This window comes from Hyperoodon ampullatus (genome assembly GCF_949752795.1).
Source record: "Hyperoodon ampullatus genome assembly, chromosome: 14".
NCBI lineage: Eukaryota > Metazoa > Chordata > Mammalia > Artiodactyla > Ziphiidae > Hyperoodon > Hyperoodon ampullatus.
In genome coordinates, this window is record NC_136927.1 from 73,490,940 (window position 1) to 73,512,183 (window position 21,244).

Below are 21,244 nucleotides of genomic sequence, written 5' to 3' on the forward strand. Positions count from 1 at the left end.
TCCCATTTTTTGTGGAGCACGGGCTCTAGGCACGTGGGCTTCAGTTGTTGTGACATTCTGGCTCAGTAGTTGTGGCTCGCGGGCTCTAGAGCACAGGCTCAGTAGTTGTGGCACACGCGGCACGTGGGATCTTCCCAGACCAGGAATCGAACCCGTGTTCCCTGCACTGGCAGGTGGATTCTTAATCACTGAGCCACCAGAGAAGTCCCAAAGCTTATGTGTTTTAAATATTTTTTGACTTGAGGCTATTATATATAAAGCAATCATCAAGCTTACTCTTTGATCACTTTCACTCTCCCTTATCCTCCTATTTGATGGAAGTGTTGTTATTTCTACATTTTCACAACAGATCATATTTGCATACTATTTACTAGTTATTCCTTCATCTTAGACTTAGTTCCACAGTTAGAATGTTCAGTACTCAACAGTAATCATGTTGCTAATTCTCACAAATGTTTCTTGGTTGGGTAAAACTTGTCCCTTATAAACTCCTCAGGAAAGCTCTTAGAAACAAGAGTCCTTGAGTTCTTGCACATTTAGAAATATATTCTTGTAGCCTTTTACATCCAGGACAAATTAGTTGTACAAAAGTCCTCTGTACACACTTTCTTTCCTTGAGTATCTAAGTTTTGCTGCACAATTTTCTGGCATTGAGTATTGCTGTCATACAATCTGATTTTTTTAGATTTTGTTTTGGGGTTGGGGGTGAGGGTGGCTTCCTGAAGTCTTCTGTTTTTATCTTGAAAGTCCAAAATTTTTACTTGCATTCATCTTATGTTCATCACAATGTGAGCTTTTAATATGTAGACTCAAATCTTTTATTTCAGAAATATTTTCCTCAATTATAGTTTTAAATAATTCTTCTATTTTGTTGTTTTGATTTTCTTCTTTGTGGGACTTGATATATGTGTCTGGTGAATCTCCATTGACTTTTTAATATTTAAGACTCTCTCTGTATTTTTAAGCTACTTCTTTATTTTTATTTCATGTTCTTTGCTTTTCTTATGTTTTCCATTTTCCTCCTTACTTTACTTAGTCCTTATTTATGAAATGTTTTTGTCCTTTTCTTCAATTTCTCTACTTTCAGATTCCATTTCACATCTCCCTGCTATTTTGCTGTCTCTTCTTTGAGTTTCTGTATTTCTGCTTTATGATGGTTCCTCATACCTTTAATTTGCTTTACTAATTTTAAACATTTATTTTAGAATATCAGTTTTTCTCAGCTTTGTGGTGACATTGTACTGGGGATTTTAAAAATCCTGTTTTAAATGCTTTTAAGCTTTGCTACTCATTTCTGTTTTTTAAAAAGGAGTATTTTTGTATGGTCTATGATTTCCAAATTTCTTTCTTATTTTAAAATCAGTAGATTTTCATGGACCAGTTATTGAAAGGAATATCTTACTGGAGTGGGAAGGGTTGGAGGTTAGAATAGTTTCCTTAGTTTCTTAGCTCAAGGGCTCCCTCCTCTGTTGCTACAATAACGGACAGTTTTCTTAATACACGTGTGGACTTCTTTGATTGTTAAATACTCGTCTGAAATAGGAGGCCTTCTGCCATCAGCCATGGCCACTAAGAGATATTACTCCAGCATTTCAAGGTAATAACCTCTCTCAGTACCCCATATTCTTTTTCCCCCGATGCACTTTCTTTTATCTTTTCACTTTCTTTCTTTCTTTTTTTTTTTTTTATCCCCCAGCACTTGTGTCCGACCTTTCTTGTTCTCAGACCCGTTCACTTCAACTCCCACGCAAGGCGGGTGCTTTGGCTTCTGGGATGTGAATATTTGCTGATGTTTGGAAGTGTAAGTGTGGGAGGATGCAGGGGTATGGCAGGTACCTGCAGTGTCTTCATCAACAAGCATTTCAACTGATCCCAGAATGCCTTCCTTCAGGGGCTGTAAATCAAATGCCTATCTTTTCCCAGACTCTTTCACATCCAGGATTTCACGTGTGATTTGGGTTCTTACAGTGAAATGTGCTCGTACAATAGCTGAAGTTCTTTTTCTGCTTGAACTACCTAGAGTGATTTCTTTTGACTGCATCAGAATAACACATTATTATATCTTTACATTATGACACATAATTTAAGCATCTCTTCTTAACACTTGCATTAATGATTACATGTATATAGGGACTTCCCTGGTGGTCCAGTGGGTAAGATTCGGTGCTCCCAATGCAAGGGACCTGGGTTCAATCCCTGGTCTGGGAAATAGGTCCCACATGCGGGCCACAGCTAAGAATCCACATGCTGCAACTAAGAAGCCCACAAGTCGCAGCTAAAAGATCCCACATGCCACAACAAAGACCCAGTGCAGCCAAAATACATACATAAATATAATAAATATTTTTAAAAAGTGATTACATGTATATAATCACTTCTTTAGATACAACTCTCAATTACCCTTTCTCCACTCATGTGATTGCTTAAGTCCTTTATTCTTTATGAATTTTAATTTTCTTTATTTGATATGTTCAGATCACTTTTGCTGTAATGAAATAAAATCCATATTTTCAGGCAGGACAAGAAAAAATTAAACATAAAATTCTCTCTCTGCATTCGTTTGGGTCTCTTCCCTCCCTCCCTAATGAGCAGTGTGCATCTGTTTGGTTACACATTAACCAAACCTCCTCAAAGATAGGAGTGTCTGCTTGACCATAAAGATAATATTTTCCCCTTTCTTTTGACACTAGCAGTGTAACTTCTTAAAAGAATAACATTCTTTCCCAACTCTGTAGTGGGTCATGGACTTGCTGCTTTCTTTGTATGTGCTTACCCGGACTATGTATCCTTGGTGAACTTTGTGTAAAGTATCAGTATGTCATTTTGATGTATGATCCTTTGTCTCGAAAATGTATATGACTGTGCCTTCAACTTCCACCTGGTGGAACAGTTTCTCAGAGGTTTCTGAGAGTCTGTATTCTGGATTATAATTCTCAGTTTGGCTCAAATAAAATTCCTTCTTTTCTTCTTAACTTGACTGTTAACTGAAGTTTTATCGACAGTTGTGACAAGTAAAAAAATTAGAAACTAATACACATAAAGGAAAAACTACTCATACTTATCCCCTCCCATCATCATCATGTAACCAATGTTCACAGCAGTGTGTATTCCTTCAAACCCTTTTCCTTTTTCATACATAAATATTGTCAGGAGTTCTATATTCGACAGAAATATCAAAACACATATATTACTCTCCTACTTTTTTTTCTGTTGGTAAGATTTCATGGACATTTATATTTATAAATGTAATAGGATCACATCAGACTTAATGAGTTCTTTGGTAAAGCAATATTTATTTATTTATTTGTTTTTATTTGCCTTCTCCTTCCTTCTATCCTACCTTTTTAACCTGTATCCTCCTATCAACCACTCAGGGAATGTATATTAATATTATGATGTGCAGCCTTCTTAATATAACCAAAGTGATATTTGTTTACTATAGCCAAGTTAAAAACATACTCTCATTATGTGCAATCATCTGTTTTGGGACTCTCCATTCTGTTTCATTTGCATATCTGTCATTGTTGTAATACCACTTTATCATAATTATTACAGCTTTAAAATAAACCTTGATATTTCCTATATCAAGTCTTATTAAATTAGTCTTCTTCAAGAGTATCTTGGCTATCTTGTCTTTTGCACTTTTTGTATGCATTTTAGAATTATATTGCCTTTTTTTTTTTTTTTTGGTTTACTTTTACAAAAACCTTTCTGGGGGTTTGATAGCATTGAGACTAAAAATCAGTTTGAAGAGAATTGGCATCCTTATCATATTCAGTCTTCCAATCCATGAACATGGTATACCTTTCTGATTTGGGGGTGTTAAAAAATGTCTCTCACTAAAGTTTTCTAATTTTCTCTGTAATGGTTCTGCACAAAATTTATTACATTTATTCATAAGCTCTTCATATTTTATATAATTATATATATCATTAAAATTTCATTTACTGATTTGTATTGTTGATGTATAGAGTACCATTGATTTTTGTATATTTCCTTTGTATGTGTCTGTCATGATAAACTCTCATTGATTCTAACAATTTATCTGTAGATTTGTCTGGAATTTTTTGAACACAGTTGCATCATCTTTGAATAATGACAATTTTGTTTTTTCTTTCCAATACTTACTTGCACCTTTTATTTCTTCTACTTGTCTGATGTTATAGAATAGGGTATTCAGAATAATATTGAACAGAATTGGGAATAGTTCCTGATTTTTTTGTGTGTGTGTGGTACGTGGGCCTCTCACTGTTGTGGCCTCTCCCGTTGTGGAGCAAGGCTCCGGACGTGCAGGCTCAGTGGCCATGGCTCACGGGCCTAGCCACTCCACGGCATGTGGGATCTTCCCAGGCTGGGGCACAAACCCGTGTCCCCTGCATCGGCAGGTGGACTCTCAACCACTGCACCACCAGGGAAGCCCAGTTCCTGATTTTATAAGGAGAGGTTAAAACCTTTCACATTTGTGTATGATGTTTGCTATGGGGTAGTTTTTATCACTTTAAAAGAATTATTCTTCATTCCTAATTTGCTATTTTTATATTGCAACTGCATCTTGAATTTTGTTGCATGCTGCTCTGTATCTAAGCTTATATTTTTTCTTTAATCTGTTAGTGTGGTGAATTACATTAATTGAGTTTCTAGCATTAAACTACCTTTCATAGCTAAGATAAATTAAAATTAGTCACAAAAAAGTGTCCTCTTTGCATATTACTGCATTCAGGTTGTAAGTGACTTATTTAGGATTTTTGTGTTCATGAATCTATGTTCTATGAGTGAGATTGGCTTAGAATCTTCCTTTTTCATAGTATCCTTGTTGAGAATTTTATTTTTTAACAGCTTTATTGAGATATTATAGACACAAATTCTTATTAAGTTCTGGTATCAAGATTATATTTACTTCATAAAACTTGCTGGAAATTGTATCTTATTTTCTATTTATGTCATATTAGAATTAGTTGTTCCTTGATTGCCTTTTCTTATGAAGAAATCTGATCCTAATGCTTTTTTTTGGTCAAATAATTGTTGACTGTTGATTCCATCTCTAGGAAGGTTACAATATTGTTCAGATTTTCTACTTTTCCTGGTGTCTGTTTCAATTTAGAAAGTTGTTTTTTTTCTATGATCCTTTTTGTATCATTTAGATTTTTTTTCTGGCACATGAATTGAAAGAAAATAATGAACCAATTTCACCAGTTTAAGGCTATCAGGAAGCAGAAATGCAGAAGTCCAGAGCAGAAATAACCAAACAACAGGATACAATATCTAGATAAGAGGAGGAAATGGTGCCACCCTGAGCTGTTTTGTGCAGGTCTAAGAATGAGTTAAAATTTTTATTTAGGCAGAGGAGGGGGACGCGGTGAAGGGGTGGTGGTGGTCCACTTTGGTGTATGTGTTGGCCAGTTCTGAAATCTCCTTGAAAGAGCCCTACACTGAGGAAGATAAAAGCAGCAGTCTTTGCCAACTGGGAAATGGACCGTTTGAGTTCCTTTAGCATGTTTCACTCAAGGATTTGAGTACAAGAAACATCAAAGTGATCATACTTACGAAATAATGACCTCAGGTTTTCCTGTTCTTGACCCCAGCTGGACTGCTCAAGAAGAAGTGGCCATTTTAGAAGCTGTGATGGACTGTGGCTTTGGAAATTGATAGGATGTAGCCGATCAAATGTGCACCAAGACCAAGGAGGAGTGTGAGAAGCACTACATGAAGCATTTCTTCAATAACCATCTGTTTGCATCTACCCTGCTAAACCTGAAGCAAGCAGAGGAGTCAAAAACTGCTGACACAGCCATTCCATTTCACTCTACAGATGACCCTCCCCAACCTACCTTTGACTCCTTGCTTTCTCGGGACCTGGCAGGATACATGCCAGCTCAAGCAGATTTCAATGAGGAGTCTGACAATTATGCAGAATGGGACTTGAGAGACATTGATTTTGTTGAAGATGACTCGGACATTTTACACACTCTGAAGATGGTTGTTGTGGATATCTATCATTCTAGGTTAAAGGAGAGAAAAAGGAGAAAAAAAATTATAAGAGACCATAGATTAATCAACCTTAGAAAGTTTCAGTTAATGGAACGGTGGTATCCCAAGCAAGTCCAAGACCTTTATGAAACAATGAGGTGATTTGCAAGGATAGTGGCGCCAGTGTGGCATGACAAGTTCATTGAAAGCCATGCATTGGAATTCGAACTCCGAAGGGAAATCAATAGGCTCCAGAAATACAGGACAGCAGGCATTACCAATTTTCGTAGTGCCAGAACCTAGGATCACCTCAGAAAGACCAGAAGAGGAACGTCTCAAATGCCCTATGCTCTCAGAGCTTCTCCAGTACATCCAGGACAGTAGCGCCTGCCAGCAGCGGCTCTGCCGGCAGGCTGACATTGATTCTGGCCTGAGTCCTTCCGTACCAATGGCTTCGAATTCAGGTAGACGAAGTGCACCGCCCTTGAACCTCACTGGCCTCCCTGGCACAGAGAAGTTGAATGAAAAAGAAAAGGAGCTCTGTCAGATGGTGAGGTTGGTCCCAGGAGCCTATTTAGAATGCAAATCTGCTCTACTGAACGAATGTAACAAGCAAGGAGGCTTGAGACTGGTACAGGCAAGAACACTCATCAAGATAGACGTGAACAAAACATGGGAAATCTACGATTTCCTCATCTGAGAAGGATACATCACTAAAGCCTGAGGCTCTCTGGGCCTGGTGGGCCAAAGGACAGTACGGGCATTCTGGAGTTTTGTTTCTGAGCTGAATTCTCCTTGTAAAAAGAGGGGAAGAAACAAAGGAAACCTTAAGTTGTATTAATGTCTACTTTCTTCTCCACCCTGCTTTAAAATACTCCTGTTGTTGGTACTGTGCTGCAGAGTTATGTGCTAGATAAGCTATTATTAATTGTGTGTGGGCATTCATTCTTAACACCTCTTGTAACGAAAACAAGAACCATGGTACCTCACATCACAGTGTTGGTAGAAATAGAACTAAACCAGTCTTTAGTCCCAGGAGTCCAGCTCAGATCCTTGTACTTGCTTGGGAGGTTGGTTTTCTGATTATCTGTTTTGCCTTCAAACATTACAAACAGATTTAAAATAAAGAGGTTATATAGAGAGAAAGCTTTCTTTTTCTGTCTGAGGATTTTTTAGCTGACAACTTATGTTTATGAGCAAAGAGGGGGAAAATCTCCCCATGATGGTCTTGTCCCAAACTGCATCTTCAACTTTAATGTCTGGTTTTGTAATTTGCAGTCTGGCTGTCTAATCTGCAGTAGACTTTTGAGGAGGTGGCACCGGATATAAAATGTCTCTGTTATTTTTAGATTTAATGGATTAAAATGTTTTGCTACTTAATTTGTGGGTATGTCAAATATTCTGGTAACCAAAGCACACTTAGGGTGTTGGATGCACACCTCATCATGCTGCACTGTCTCTGCTAACATGTGTGTCCTGGGCTCACCCTATTCTCACTCTTGGCTTCCCTGGGTGCCAGACCCCTGTGGATGGAGGTGATGCAATTAACCTCAGTGTTGCTTAGATTAATACCTAAACCCTAATTTCTCAATGGTGAAAGGCTAGCCTACAATAAGGAGCTACTTGTAAAACAAAAGGAAAGCCTTTTCATATATGGAACTCACTAGATATGAGGGTGAGTGACCCCACCACGTCTGAAACTTGGTCCTCAAATCTTTCTGCACAATAAGAAACCAAACTCAGAGTTAGGGTTTTCCCTTTTCTGTTAGAAGCAAAGTTGTATAGAAATACTTCAGAATCCACACAAATTACGTCCAGTAGCTGACTGATTCTTTAATTCTTCCAACATTCAAAATATCTAATTCACATATTACATGCTTTGTTGGAAGTATCTGCTCAAACTTCTTGACTGATGTAAATATGCACGCAGTTTGCTAATAGACTTCATCTAGGGGGTAACAAATGAAAAGGAAACTCTTAGGATCTGAGGGAAACAGAATAAAAGACTTCAGTGTTTAAAAAAATTTATTTATAAACCGTATCACAGACAAAGGACCTTTCTCTATAATATATAAAGAGTGCTTAGAAATTGAGAAGAAAAAGGTTAATGACTATAGAGGAAAATGAGCCAAAGAAATGAAGTTTTCAGGTAAAGAAATATAAGTGGCTTTTAAAATATGAAGAAATGCTTGAAATAATTCATGATAGAGAAATGCTAACTAAAAACTTCAACAATGTATCACTTCTCACCCATCAGATTGATAGAAATCTAAACAATTTTGCTCATGTTCAATTTTACTAGCTGATCCAAACTTACTTTCAAATAGGTTGCATGAATATATACTCTCACTAGTAATGTGTGAGAGTTTCTTTTCTCTACAGATCAACAAGAAAAAGATAGACAACCCAATTAGAAATGAGCAAGATGCTTGAATTAACAGAAAATTAGGAAATCCAAGAAAGTGTTACCTCTGTGGAGAATGGAGAGGGAAGAAATTGGATAGGAGTAAAAGCTAATAGGGTAATAGGCTGTAGAGTAAATAGTCTCCTTTTTCACCTGGCAGGTGAGTACAGGCTTCCATTTTAATGCTTATTCTTTAAAGAATATAGGTATGTTCTACAAAATTCTTTTGTTTGTATAGCTTACTTTGCAGTGAGCTTTTTTTTTTTTAAAGTAGCCTGCAGAATCTAATGTTCTGACATTTGTTTATATCTCCTTAGTGTTTCAGCATTGGTGGGCAAGTGGTCTGAGTCCAAAGAGACAAAGGTGAAGATTTAAACAACTGGTTTACTATAAAATAATTAGTTTGCTTTAATCCCTATCTCACTCAGAACTCAACTGTCATTTCCACACTTCAGGTTCTGTCCCTGACAACACCCAACTTCTGGGTATTCACTTTTATTACTCTGAACTATGGTAGCAATGACAAAATACCTTCTCAGACTAGCTTAGGCAGAAAGCCAATTTATTGGGTCATAACTGAACTAGGGGAAGGGTGGGGGAAGAGCTGCTCTCAAGAAAAAGGGGAATGAAGGGCTGGCTTGTGTCTTCCAAATCCTCTCTCACCATCATTTCTCTAATTTTCTAAGTGAATTAGTTTCCTTTTTCTCACACAGTTAACCTACTCCCAGACTGGAACCATAGCTTCTGGAGTTCCCAGGCTCACACACACACACACACCCTCTTGTGACTGGGTGTCAGGCTTTCATGATCAGCAGTCCCCATTAGATTCCTAAGTTGATGGTACAAAGAAACAAGAGTTCTTCAGAAGAAACAGCATGCTGTTCTAAGAAGGAGGAAGCCATGTTGGATGTATGCACTGTAGATGTCCACCTTATAGATGATTTATATTTTCTTCCTTTTATTTTATGGGTGTTTTCTCTCTTCTGACTGTGATTTCAAGGGCATCATGCCATTCCAGATGTCAAATTCCACCTTCCCTGTTACTTTCTTGGAGCATTTCAGAGACTACCTGTGAAATGGAAAAGTATATTTAGACGTCCAAGGCAAACATGCCTTTGAGAGTTTTTCTTGGGGTTAGGGGAGAATGAAAGAAAAGCCCAGCTTGATGCTGGGAGGGGTAAACTGTTAGGGTAGGTGGGTCTTGCAGGAACAGGGAGTAACTGGGGGAACACCTTGGCTATGAAAACTGAACACCAGACCTACCACTGACTTGTTAAATGACCATGGGTGATTCCTTCTCTTCTTTGGGCTCCATATTCTTTCTATTCTAAGTATGAAGAATTTGGCTGTAATGGTGCCCAAGGGCCAGCCAGCCCTGCTTCTTTGTAAGAAAGTGAGGTAACTCTTGGGGCTATCAGAGATGATGCAACAGTAACTGCCATTTCTCCCTGTGAATAATCCTTGGGGAAAGGCTCAAGGTCCTTCCCAGGATGGAGGTGGATATTTCCTGGTAGAACTAAGAAAATGTTCGCCTTGTCCCTTGTGAAACCACAGAGCCACCCTTGGCACCAGGCCAAGCTGGAGCTGCATAAAAATAGCTTTGGGCTCAGCTCTTAGCCATTCACCTTCCTGACAACATGAAGTCCAGAAACTTCTTGATCCCAGTGGTGGTACTTCTTGTCCTTGGGACGCTGGTGGCACAGGCAGCTGTCGTAAAAGGTGAATGGGGAAGTGGCCTGGGTGGGACTGGGTTGGGTTGAGGAGAGGATGTTGGGGGCAGCCTGGGTACTGACAGGGGGTCTTCCAAGGCAGCAGGCAGGGCTAGAGCCCACTCTTCAGCCTGGACAGTAGGTTTCCAGCGTATCCAGAGAAGTAGGAAGTTGCCTACTAGACTCTACATGCTTTCCACCCCAGGACTGAGATATCAGGGCTGTTTGTGGAAGGAGTGTTGTTACATGACCTTGGCCTCAAGTGTTGATACTTGGACAGAACGTTCAATGAAGTGAGGGGCCCCAGGAATATGGTCCCTGGTTGTGGGGTCTGTCCCCTGCCTGTCTGCCCCGTAAAATCACCTGTCATCAGTCCTCTAAGAGAAGGTTAAGAACCAACAGGGCCTCAGAAATCATGTAGTTTGAAGACCCCTATTTTCCAAAGGAGGACATTGAGACCTAGGGAGGGGTGAGGATTTGTCAAAACAATCTCCAGAGCCAGGATGGAGCCCAGGTCTCCTGGTAAGTGTCTCACGGCTCCTTTCCCTTCCATTAAGTTTCCTCAAAGATGCCAAAGTGACCTTACCACCTCTGAAAGACACTTCAGTCTGGCATATCCTCGTGAGGGCCCTAGGACCCAGAATGGAGGGTGAGGGGAAGAAATGGACACCCGAGGAACCCTGGTCCCAGCCTTCCAAGAGCACAGACCCAAGCTAGCCCTGGTGACCCTCCCCTATCTCAAGTCACATTTTGAGGGACACTGCAGTTAACAGTGGCTGGACCTGGAGGAAAGACTAGATAATTAAAGCAGATACACTGTTCTAAATGTGGGGATATTTCTTTGTTGTCCTAAAGGTCAAGGCACTATGAAAGGCAATGTTCTGATCAAAGGACAAGATCCAGTCAAAGGACAAGATCCAGTCAAAGGTCAAGATCCAGTCAAAGGACAAGATCCAGTCAAAGGTCAAGATCCAGTCAAAGGACAAGATCCAGTCAAAGAACAAGATCCAGTCAAAGAACAAGATCCAGTCAAAGGACAAGATCCAGTCAAAGAACAAGATCCAGTCAAAGTCCCATTCCTCACTAAGCGTGGCTTCTGCCCCAGGATTCTGATCCGGTGCCTCGTGTTAAATCCCCGTAACAAATGTTTGAGAGATGCTGATTGCTGGGGGGCCAAGAAGTGCTGTGTGGGCTATTGCGGGAAAGTCTGTCTGAATCCCCGGTGAGGTGAGAACTGGGTGGAGGAAGAGGTGACCTGTGAAGGCACAGAAAGGCTGAGCGGTGGAGAGTGATCCTAGGTTGGTGGGGGAGAGGACATGGGGAGGTGATGGAGAGACTGAGGAGTCTCGTCCTGAGAGGGATGACAAGTGGACTTGGTCCTGCCTCCCACTGCCTCTGAGTCTTTGACCTGCTGAATCACATCTCTGATTCTCTTTTCTCCTACCAGGTGGAGTCTGTTCTTGCTGCACCTGTGAAGTCCCCAGGGATGCAGATCCTGGTCCCTGTAGCACCACCCTCTCCCACACTGCCCATTCTTCCTTTCATCCAGGGTGTCCAAACCTGGGATGCCTCTCTCATGGACTTTCCAATAAAAGACCAATTTCTACTCCATTTGTTTCTGGCTCCTATGACTTCTGGGCTCCTGGAAGCTCTGGGGAGATGGGTGTGGAGTTGGGACTTCCAGTCCCCACTGGTGAGTGGAGAGGGACCCACGGCAGATGTTACGGATGTGTGAAGGAGGGGGGGGCAGGAACGAAAGGCCCATTCTTAGGGTTCACTGTAGAAATCCAATAATCAACCCAAGAACTGCAGCCTCTATTTCACCAGGAAATGGAAACCCAGACATTTTGCCTTTGGCCTTGGACTGGGGAAATAAAACCCAAAACCTTCCCAATTGACCCCTACTTCTGACCTGGCTATGATCAGCTCTGTCAGTGTGACTAGCCAACCCTTGTGGCTAAATCTCCCTCCTTTTCCTTTCAGTTTCCCAGGGATCTATGTCCTCCCAAGAAGACATAGAAACACATGCTGGGAAATCCCTGCTCATGAAGCATTTCTCCTATTCATGCCTGAGATGCCTCCAATAACACATAATTCCTTTGGGTTAAGCAATATCCTCTCCCAGCTCTCTATTTTAAGATGTGAATCAGGATGCAAGACACACTGAGTCCGTGATCCTTTCTTGTGATTGCTGAATCATGTTCTCTGGAGACGTACAAGTTGGGGTAGAGCAGACTCGAGGAGTGAAGACAGCAGAAGGGTGTATGTTGGGCAAACTTGGACGACCTCGTGGCTCTGCTGTTGGCTCACCTGCCCCACTGTCCTTGTGCAATGAAGTTCTCAGGGAAGGTCAAAGCCGCAGGGGGCGGAGCATTTGGGGTGAAGTGGGCAGAGCACAGGCTTGGGTGTCAGGAGACCTGAGTTCTAGCCCCAGCCTCCTCCCCAATTGTTGGACGACCTCAGACAAATCCCTGAGCCTCAGTTGTCTACTCATTCTGAGGGGGGTTGAATGAAATTATTCTGGAAATATAATAATGAATGTCAGTTCAGCCCTGACATTATGGCCCTGAAACACCTCTTCCTTCTGTGTGTGTGTTGGGCTCCTGCTAGAGGGGAGGTGGGGATCAGAGGCTTTGTTGGGGGTGAGAGAACAGAGAGCCCGCTGCCCGTTGGTCCCTCCCAGGGGCCTACAAGCCAGGGTTTCCCTCTCATTCTCCAGGGGATGGACTGGACTGCACATCTTGGAGCACAGGTGAGAGCAGTGGCTAAACTTCTGGCCTGACAAACACATAATACACCATTGGTGGTAAAAACAGTTTCTGTGTTTTAGCGTTTTCTCTGTTCCAGATCCTGTACTAAATATCTTATATGTATTGTCTTATTTATTTTTCATTAGAACTCTCTCAGATGGGTAGTATACACATCTTTAATTTTGTTAAGAGATTGAAGCCATGAAAGCTTCACTTAATCACCCAAAGACACACAGTGAGTATGTGATGATAAATCCTATTTAAAAATTAAACTAAATCCTATTTTTATTTTTAATTTTTAATTTTTTTGGCTGCGCCACGCGGCTCATAAGATCTTAGTTCCCCAACCAGGGATTGAACCCCGGCCCACGGCAGTGAAAGCGCTGAGTCCTAACCACTGGACTGCCAGGGAATTCCCATAAACCCTATTTTTATTATAAACTAGCAATAATCAGAGAATGGAATAGAAAAAAATTCCCACTTATAATATCAACACATAAACAGCTCAACAAATAAACTTAATGAGAGAGGCAGAACTTTAAAAAAGAAATGTAAACAAGCGTTCATGTAGCACATAAAAAAGTCTTGAATAAATAATTAACATGCTCCCGAATGTGAAGATTCTGTATGGTGAAGATAGCAGTATTTACCCCTTCGATTTTGTCTCTTTTCCCCCAGCTTTATTTACTTATTATTATTATTATTATTATTTTAAAATAAATTTATGTATTTATTTATTTTGGGCTGCGTTGGGTCTTCCTTGCTGCGCACAGGCTTCCTCTAGTTGTGGCAAACGGGGGCTACTCTTCGTGCGGTGCGTGGGCTTCTCATTGTGGTGGCTTCTCTTGTTGCAGAGCATGGGCTCTAGGCGTGTGGGCTTCAGTAGTTGCTGTGCGTGGGCTCAGTAGTTGTGCCGTGCGGACTTCAGTAGTTGTGGCTCGCAGGGTCTAGAGCACAGGCTCAGTAGTTGTGGCGCACGGGCTTAGTTGCTCCGTGGCATGTGGGATCTTCCTAGACCAGGGCTTGAACCCGTGTCCCCTGCACTGGCAGCCGGATTCTTAACCACGGCACCACAACGGAAGGCCCCCTCCCCCCACCTTTAATGAGATAAAAATGGACATATAACATGAATGTTTAAGGTGTACAATGTGGCGATTTGATACATGTATACCCTGCAAAATGTTTACCACAATAAGAATAGTTAACAAATCCTTCACCTCATGTAATTACCATTTTGTTTTTGCTGTTGTTATGATGAAAACATTAAAGCTCTACTTTCATAGCAACTTTCAAGGATAAAATACTTTTGCCCCTGCACAGCCTCCCTTGGTGATTTTGGCACCGGATTGACAAAACAATCCAAGCAAGGGGTTAGGGACAAAGAAAAGTCTGTGGGTAGATGTACTTCCCCCCCACCCTTTTTTTTTTCACATCTTTATTGGGGTATAATTGCTTTACAATGGTGTGTTAGTTTCTGCTGTGTAACAAAGTGAATCAGTTATACATATACATATGTCCCCGTATCTCTTCCCTCTTGCAACTCCCTCCCTCCCACCCTCCCTATCCCACTCCTCTAGGTGGTCAAAAAGCACCGAGCTGATCTCCCTGTGCTATGCGGCTGCTTCCCACTAGCTATCTATTTTACATTTGGTAGTGTATATATGTCCATGCCACTCTCTCACTTTGTCACAGCTTACCCTTCCCCCTCCCCGTATCCTCAAGTCCATTTTCTAGTAGGTCTGCATCTTTATTCCTGTCTTGCCCCTAGGTTCTTCTGACCTTTTTTTTTCTTTTTTCTTTTTAGATTCCATATATATGTGTTAGCATATGGTATTTGTTTTTCTCTTTCTGACTTACTTCACTCTGTATGACAGTCTCTAGGTCCATCCACCTCACTACAAATAACTCAGTTTCGTTCCTTTTTATGGCTGAGTAATATTCCATTGTATATATGTGCCACATCTTCTTTATCCGTTCATCTGTCGATGGACACTTAGGTTGCTTCCATGTCCTGGCTATTGTAAATAGAGCTACAATGGACATTGTGGTACATGACTCTTTTTGATTTATGGTTTTCTCAGGGTATATGCCCAGTAGTGGGATTGCTGGGTCGTATGGTAGTTCTATTTTTAGTTTTTTAAGGAACCTCCATACTATTCTCCATAGTGGCTGTATCAATTTACATTCCCACCAACAGTGCAAGAGGGTTCCCTTTTCTCCACACCCTCTCCAGCATTTATTGTTTGTAGATTTTTTGATGATGGCCATTCTGACCGGTGTGAGATGATATCTCATTGTAGTTTTGATTTGCATTTCTCTAATGATTAATGATGTTGAGCATTCTTTCATGTGTTTGTTGGCAATCTGTATATCTTCTTTGGAGAAATTTCTATTTAGGTCTTCTGCCCATTTTTGGATTGGGTTGTTTTTTTTTGATATTGAGCTGAATGAGTTGCTTGTATGTTTTGGAGATTAATCCTTTGTCAGTTGCTTCATTTGCAAATATTTTCTCCCATTCTGAGGGTTGTCTTTTGGTCTTGTTTATGGTTTCCTTTGCTGTGCAAAAGCTTTAAAGTTTCATTAGGTCCCATTTGTTTATTTTTGTTTTTATTTCCATTTCTCTAGGAGGTGGGTCAAAAAGGATCTTGCTGTGATTTATGTCATAGAGTGTTCTGCCTATGTTTTCCTCTAAGAGTTTGATGGTGTCTGGTGTTACATTTAGGTCTTTAATCCATTTTGAGTTTATTTTTGTGTATGGTGTTAGGGAGTGTTCTAATTTCATTCTTTTACATGTAGCTGTCCAGTTTTCCCAGCACCACTTATTGAAGAGACTGTCTTTTCTCCATTGTATATTCTTGCCTCCTTTATCAAAGATAAGGTGACCATATGTGTGTGGGTTTGTCTCTGGGCTTTCTATCCTGTTCCATTGATCTATATTTCTGTTTTTGTGCCAGTACCATACTGTCTTGATTACTGTAGCTTTGTAGTATAGTCTGAAGTCAGGGAGCCTGATTCCTCCAGCTCTGTTTTTCGTTCTCAAGATTGCTTTGGCTATTCGGGGTCTTTTGTGTTTCCATACAAATTGTGAAATTTTTTGTTCTAGTTCTGTGAAAAATGCCAGTGGTAGTTTGATAGTGATTGCACTGAATCTGTAGATTGCTTTGGGTAGTAGAGTCATTTTCACAGTGTTGATTCTTCCAATCCAAGAACATGGTATATCTCTCCATCTATTTGTATCATCTTTAATTTCTTTCATCAGTGTCTTATAGTTTTCTGCATGCAGGTGTTCTGTCTCCTTAGGTAGGTTTATTCCTAGATATTTTACTCTTTTTGTTGCAGTGGTAAATGGGAGTGTTTTCTTAATTTCACTTTCAGATTTTTCATCATTGTTTTATATCAATTTTTTATATCAATTTTATGGGGAGAAATTTAGGAAGAAATGTCTTTCACAATTTCACTCAGCAAATCAGGGCCACCAAGATCTGGTTCCCTGTTTCCTAGACCAGTGTTCATTCTACCTTCCCATGGAACTGGCTATTTTGATCAAATTGTAACAAATGTAAATTTCTCTGATTCCAACTGATGCCTAAACATTTGTCTCCTGGCAGCTGGAGCACACTAGTATTTTTAATCATTTATAGTGTCAGGGGAGTTATTAATTCAAAGAAATAAGGGGTTCATGGCATGATAAGGGGCCCATTTTGGGAGACATGACTTTGGACCAGGTATCCATTGGTCCCATGTCCCCATTTGGGCCAGGTTCTGCTCACCTGGGAGCCTGTACCTGGGCAGGGAAGAGAGTCTTTTCATCCCCATTCAGACATCCAGCCTCACATTCCATCCAGGTACCCCCTGTTCTCTGATTCCCTTCCGGACTTCAGAAGCAGGCAATACTGTGTCATCACCCAGACCTCTGTTCTGATCCACTTAGACTCAGAAAAGTTCCACACACTCTCTGAACCTCACTGACACCATCTGTAAAAGAGAAGGCCAGAGCACATGGAGGTTTTTTAACTCTTTGCACTAAAACTCCACAAACGACCTAGAACCTAAAACAAGCATATCTGACCACGTGAGTAACTCTGGGGAGGAAGTCAGGGGGAGGGTAAGAAAGTTGATTTGTTACTTCCAGGCACTATTAAGGTCACACACACACAAAAAGCCCTTTGAGCTACTCACAGTGGCTTGGTGAGAACAGACATCAAACATTCAGTGCCAGTGGGAGGATTCATATTCCTGCTCCCTACCTCCCTCCACCCACTGGATCCAACATCCACCAAACTTGAGTGCCCCTCTGAGGCTGGGAGCCCTCTGCCCACCTCTGAGGTTTCATGCTCAGTCCCGGGGACAGAACAACTGAGCAGTCACTGCAAAATTTACGGAGAACTCTAAGTACTTCTTATGCCCTATCTAGAACAGGAACAAGGACACGACACTCTCTTCCCACTGGGCATATGTGTCATCCTTCTCAGGGGTGCCAGTCCTAGGAGGCAAAAACATGCACCCACTGGTTATCAGCTCTTGGCAATTCCCTGATCACACAGCCTTCCATCTAGTTAGAACAAACAGTACACTCTGAGATTATCATGAACCACTTCTTTACATTGAACATGAAAAATCTGAGGCCCAGAGAGGATGATGAAGGGCTTCCCAAAGTCACAGAGTGCTCCTCTGCCATGCCGGGTCCAAAACCAAGATGTAGAGCTAACTTCTTAATAAGGTCACATTGATGGTTTCACACGATTTGGATCTTGAAGGGTGGTCCCTAAGATGAGATCGATATTCTTGAGTGATGGAACAGTACAAGGAAATGCGTCGAAGGAAAAGTACAATTAATGGGGAAGTTGGTTCATATGGAAGCAATTTGGCCGAGATGATCCTCTACAAATCTGTCAAGTCAGCACTTCTCAATGTCAAGGCAGTTATTCTCAATGGGGTCTTCACCCACTTATTCTTCCTTTCCAATGGTCTCAACTCCCTGTGTTATCTACTTTTATCTCACAATATTCAGAAAAATGGCTCTGATAGAATCTTTCAGCCTCTTTCATTGTGTAAGGGACTGATGGAGCCCTTGGCAACAATCTCTCCAGCTCCCTCATTTTACAGTTGATAAAACTGAAGCCCAGAGAAGGGAAAGAATTATCCAAAGTTTTTAGCGAACTAAATATGTTGCAGTAAAATGCAGTGGAAATAAAATGCTTTTTGAACTGGTGTTTTATGATCAGTGAGATGGTACATCTTTCATATTGATTCAGGTGTTAACACTTTTTTTCCCCTCTGTGAACTGCCTTTTCATGCACTTGTTGCCTTTTTTATTTAGCTGTTTTGATACGTTTAATTGCTTTGTCACAGCCCTTCCTTTTCAATTTATTTTATTTATTTAAAAACTTATTGAAGTATAGATGATTTACAATGTTGTGTTAATTTCTGCTATACAGCAAAGTGACTCAGTTATACTCAGCTATATATATTCTTTTTCATATTCTTTTCCATTGTGGTTTATCACAGGATATTGACTATAGTTCCCTGTGCTATACAATAAGACCTTGTTGTTTATCCACCCTATATATAATAGTTTGCATCTGCTAATCCCAAACTCCCAATTCATTCCACCCCCACCGCCCTCCCCCTTGGCGACCACAAGTCTGTTCTCTATGTCTGTGAGTCTGTTTGTTTCATAGATATGTTAATTAGTGTCATATTTTAGATTCCACATACAAGTGATATCATACGATATTTGTCTTTCTCTTTCTGACTTAGCTCACTTAGTATGATAATCTCCATCCATGTTGCTGCAAATTTCATTCTTTTTTATGGCTGAGTAATATTCCATTGTACATATATATACCACATCTTCTTTTATCCATTCACCTGTCAATGGACATTTAGGTTGTTTCTATTGCCTTGGCTATTGTAAATAGTGCTGCTATGAATATAGGGGTTCACGTATCTTTTTGAATTATAGTTTCGTCTGGGTACATGTCAGGAGTGGGATTGCTGGATCATATGGCAACTCCAGTTATGGGTTTTTGAGGAACCTCCATACTGTTTTCCATAGTGGTTTTACTGATCTACATTCCCACCAACAGTGTAAAGAGGGTTCCCTTTTCTCCACACCCTCTCCAACATTTATTATTTGTAGAATTTTTAATCATGGCCATTCTGACTGGTGTGAGGTGGTACCTCACTGTAGTTTTGATTAGCAAAATTGAAATATATTTAACATATAACACTGTGTAAATTTAAGGTGTGCCACATGTTAATTTGTTACACATATATTGAAATATGATTGCCATTGTAGTGATAATTAGCACCTCCATCATGTTACATAATTATCTTATTTTTTTAGTGGATGGAATAATTAAGTTCTAGTCTCTTAGCAAGTTTGACGATTATAATACAATATTTTTGTATATATTCACTCTATTGTGCATTAGATCTTTAGGATTTATTTACTACTCTTTACAAGTTTGTACCCTTAAATAACATCTCTCTTATCCCCCCTGTACCTTAGTAACCACCAATTTGCTGTCTGTTTATATGAGTTTGGTTTTTTTAGATTCCATATATAAGTGATATCATACAATACTCATCTTTCTCTGTCTGACTTTTCTCACTTAGCATAATGTGTTCAGGGTCTATCCACGTTGTTGTAAATGGCAGGCTTTCCTTCTTTTTCATGGCTGAATAATATGCCATTGTATACATGTATTTACATACACCACATCTTCTTTATCCATTCATCTGTTATGGGCACTCAGGTTGTTTCCATTCCTTGGCTACTGTGACAAATGCTGCTATAAACGTGGGAGTTTATATAGTATTTGTCTTTCTCTGACTTATTTCACCTAGCATAGTGTCCTCAAGATTCATCCATGTTGTCACAAATGGCAAGGTTTCATATATATAACATTTATATATATGAATAATAAAAATGAAACATTGAAAAATCTGGAATTTAACGTAAAGAACTAAAAAAGGACAGAGTAAAACAAAGGAAAATAATGATAAAGATAAAATCATAAAATTTCTAAAGTCAAGAATAGGAAGACAGTAAATCTAATTAATAAATCAAAATCCTATTTAAAAAAATTACAAAATAGTGAAACCATGAGCTACTTAACCTAAATTTAAAAAGGAAGAAAAAATAAAATGGAAGGAAGCAGAAATAAATATAATTAAGTATAATGGTGGAAAGCACCATGGTATGAGAAAAAAAATGATCCTGAGACTACTTTGCAGACTGGCTTCTTTTCTCACCCTTTTGGCTGCTCTCCTGGTCCCATGGTCCTGAGGACGAGGAGTCTGCGAGAGGGATGAGGCAGCTGGGCGACACCCACGTGGTTGCTGTTTGGGTGAGTTTCTATCTTCCCTGAACACAATCGAGCTGTTATTTTCAAGGCTCATGGTGAATAATGTTTCAGTTTTACTAATTGGGGCTGCAAACAAAGTTCATGATATTTAGAATACAGACCCTTTAAGTAGCTGATCTGCCAAACAAATAAGACAGAATTTTTCTAAACTTGAGCTACATCTCAGAGAGGATAGGCCAGGTAGAACTGGAAGAGAGCAGTGAAGATGCACAGAGGAAAAGCACAGTATCTTGGTAGTACCTTCCCTATGTGACCGTGAATGGACAAGTGCCACCACCGTGGCCTGAGAAGGGTGTGGTGATGCTCAGGAATGAGGGTTTGGGTCACGCCACCAGGTAAGCCACGGAGAGTCGCGTTGATGGTAGCTGAGGACAAGGAGACTAGAATGGGGTGATGAGAAGGGGGTGATGATGACGAGCAGCTGCAGCCCTGACACCAATCGCAGTGGCTGGGGCTGTAGTTTGCCCCACTGACCTTCATCCTCTATGGTTTCCTGGAGGAAGAAAGCCCACCAGAGCTGTTGCCAAATGTGTATGGAGATGTGAATCCCCGCAGCAGAAGGAGATGTGCAGCTCAGACCCCCTTCAAGAAGCAACTCTCCACCCAGCTTCGAAGAGTGTGTTAGCTGATCACGGACAGCAAGTGTTTCTCAGCCACAACCTGGTAATTGAGCTGAGGTCACACGATACCCAGGGGACCCCTGGCCAGGGACAGAGTAAGGCTGTGGTTCAAGGGTCTCTCCTTTTCTGCCTAAGGGAGGACCTCTCTAATGGAAAATCCTTGCTCCAGAGCTTCCCCAATGGGCTGGCAGGGATGAGGTCAGGTCAGCACAGTGATGTTCCTGGTACCTAGTCCTGCTTCCACTCCTTCCCTTTCACAGGTGTTACTTTGCCATGAAACTTGTGCTCCTAACTCTGTCTCAGCTCCTGCTCCCCTGAGAATGCAATCTGCAAAACGTGGCTCATGGAATTATCAGGATTCAGGCTCAGGGCATTGTGAGAATGAGTGTCTAGGCAGCGTGATCACAGCCAACAACAGCTC

At 40.7% G+C, this 21,244-nt stretch overlaps 1 protein-coding gene and 1 pseudogene across 2 annotated transcripts; both read left to right on the forward strand.

Moving 5' to 3' along the window:
- Nucleotides 1-1,562: 1,562 nt before the first annotated feature.
- Nucleotides 1,563-6,691, forward strand: LOC307063125 (transcriptional adapter 2-alpha-like; annotated as a pseudogene). The gene is made up of 3 exons: nucleotides 1,563-1,597; nucleotides 1,726-1,832; nucleotides 5,492-6,691. The product of its transcript is annotated as a transcriptional adapter 2-alpha-like (transcript).
- Nucleotides 6,692-10,008: 3,317 nt separating this feature from the next.
- PI3 (peptidase inhibitor 3) lies at nucleotides 10,009-11,597 on the forward strand (the record flags this gene model as incomplete). The annotated part of the gene is made up of 3 exons (XM_079719332.1): nucleotides 10,009-10,090; nucleotides 10,936-11,043; nucleotides 11,146-11,597. 3 exons carry the CDS (start codon nucleotides 10,009-10,011, stop codon nucleotides 11,304-11,306), a joined length of 351 nt encoding a protein of 116 aa, XP_079575458.1. The 3' UTR covers nucleotides 11,307-11,597.
- Between the last annotated feature and the right edge of the window lie 9,647 nt (nucleotides 11,598-21,244).